Source organism: Nestor notabilis, unplaced genomic scaffold (genome assembly GCF_000696875.1).
Source record: "Nestor notabilis isolate BGI_N333 unplaced genomic scaffold, ASM69687v1 scaffold33938, whole genome shotgun sequence".
Taxonomy (NCBI): domain Eukaryota; kingdom Metazoa; phylum Chordata; class Aves; order Psittaciformes; family Psittacidae; genus Nestor; species Nestor notabilis.
The window spans coordinates 1-1,719 of record NW_009942030.1 but is presented as its reverse complement, the minus strand read 5'-3'; the positions used below and the strand labels follow the sequence as shown (position 1 = coordinate 1,719).

Sequence of the window (1,719 nt, the reverse complement as noted above, 5' to 3'; positions counted from 1 at the left end):
TACTATAAAAGCACATCCCAGAGGTTTTAGTAGCAGTCAAAATATGCTTAATATAGAAATCCATTTTATCTCCAGAAAAATCAGCAAATGGTATTTCACAATATAAATTAAACTTGCTTACAGAGTTCTGGTGGCTAAAGTAGCTGAGACTTGACTGCCAATTGGTGATTTGCCAGTGTAATGTTAAATGGGATCAGGGTGTCATTTATACTGCGAGCATTACAAAAACATCCCATGAAAATAGTCAACCAACAATTTTCTCTCCTAGTATGCACAACAGTGAACATTATGAACAAGCCTGAAACAGAGGAATTCAACTTTTTGACTGAAGTTTTTAAACAACTTTCAAGTATTATGGTCCCTATATACACACTCCTACGCGGCTAAAAAAGACATGGTAGACAATTGAGCACACTGCCATCAAATCGTAAGAATTACAAAACTGTCAGGTTTTAAACAGCAAATTTTACCTTAATCAATTAAAAATAGAAGAATTAGGTAGACTATTTTGCAAACAGACCAGCACACTAGTGTGCTATATATTAAGGCATACCTTTAAATGCGCACCTGTCATCTCTAACAAGTTTTATACAATTGCTACCAAGTGAAAGGACTATCGTTGTCTTGCAAAACTGAGAAAAAAATACAAAATATCTGTAAGCCTACGTTTTCAAAGTACAAAATTAACCTTCAGTCCTTGTGTTGAAATACTATACACAGTACAAACAGCAAAGCTCCCCTACAAGATCTCACGAGGATTTCTTAAAGCTGGAGGTAAATTCAAAGGTTTTGATTCTTCATCCAGAAGTACCAAATCTTCAATTTCACTACCTTTGTATTTTCTTTTACAGATCTTCACAATAACTCTCTTCTTGAGGAACAGCTTCAAAGCTTCTCTTGAAGCAACTGCTTTGGCATTTTCCATACTTTTACCACAGCCAGTACCCAAGTAGACTGACTTGCACCTCAGTTCGCAAACTATATTTTCCAGAGAGCTTTTATTTTGAGGCAAGTCTGCAAGTTCCTTCAGGGGAACAAAAGCAACATCTAAAGTAGCTTTTACAGACTGAATAGATGAGTTTAAAAGTTCCACGTGATTTACGTTGGGACTGAAGCCTCCAACAGCAACCAGTTTCCAGGCTACAGCTTTGTACAGTCTGTTGAAAAAAGGTTGTCTTTCCTTCACGTCTTCGCTGGTCAACGGTTTGCGCAAAGCCTTAGCAGGGCTTTCGCCCTGCCCAGAGCCGTGACCGGGTCTTCCGCCCCCGGGGGAGCCACTCTTGGAGGCAAGCTGTGGGGAACTTGCCTGCGTGCCACCCTTGGATGCCAGCAGGGAAGCACCTGCCTGAGCTCCACCCCGTGAGGCCAGTGACGAAGGACCCTGCTGAGCACTGCTCCGAGCAGCCAGCAGTGAAGCAGCCACCTGAGCGCTGCTCTTGGAAGTCAGCAGTGCAGATCCCTGCTGAGCACCGCTCCGAGCGGCCAGCAACGAGGCAGCCACCTCGGCACTGCTCTTGGAGGCCAGGAGTGAGGAGCCTGCCTTAGCGCCCTTGGAGGCCAGCAGCAGCGAGGTGCCTGCCTGAGTGCCACTCTTGGGGGCCAGCAGCAGCGAGGTGCCCACCTGAGTGCTGCTCTTGGACATTGATGCTGGGGCACTCACTTGGGTTTTGGAAGACAGCAATGTTGCACTTGTTTGTGAGGTGCTCTTGGCAGCCAGTG

At 44.9% G+C, this 1,719-nt stretch overlaps 1 protein-coding gene across 1 annotated transcript; it reads right to left on the bottom strand.

Moving 5' to 3' along the window:
* Nucleotides 1-502: 502 nt before the first annotated feature.
* On the bottom strand, nt 503-1,714 carry CDKN2AIP (CDKN2A interacting protein; the record flags this gene model as incomplete). Its single annotated transcript, XM_010021191.1, has 1 exon — nt 503-1,714. A coding segment is annotated over one exon (975 nt), but the record flags the coding sequence as incomplete, so codon positions are not given.
* Between the last annotated feature and the right edge of the window lie 5 nt (nt 1,715-1,719).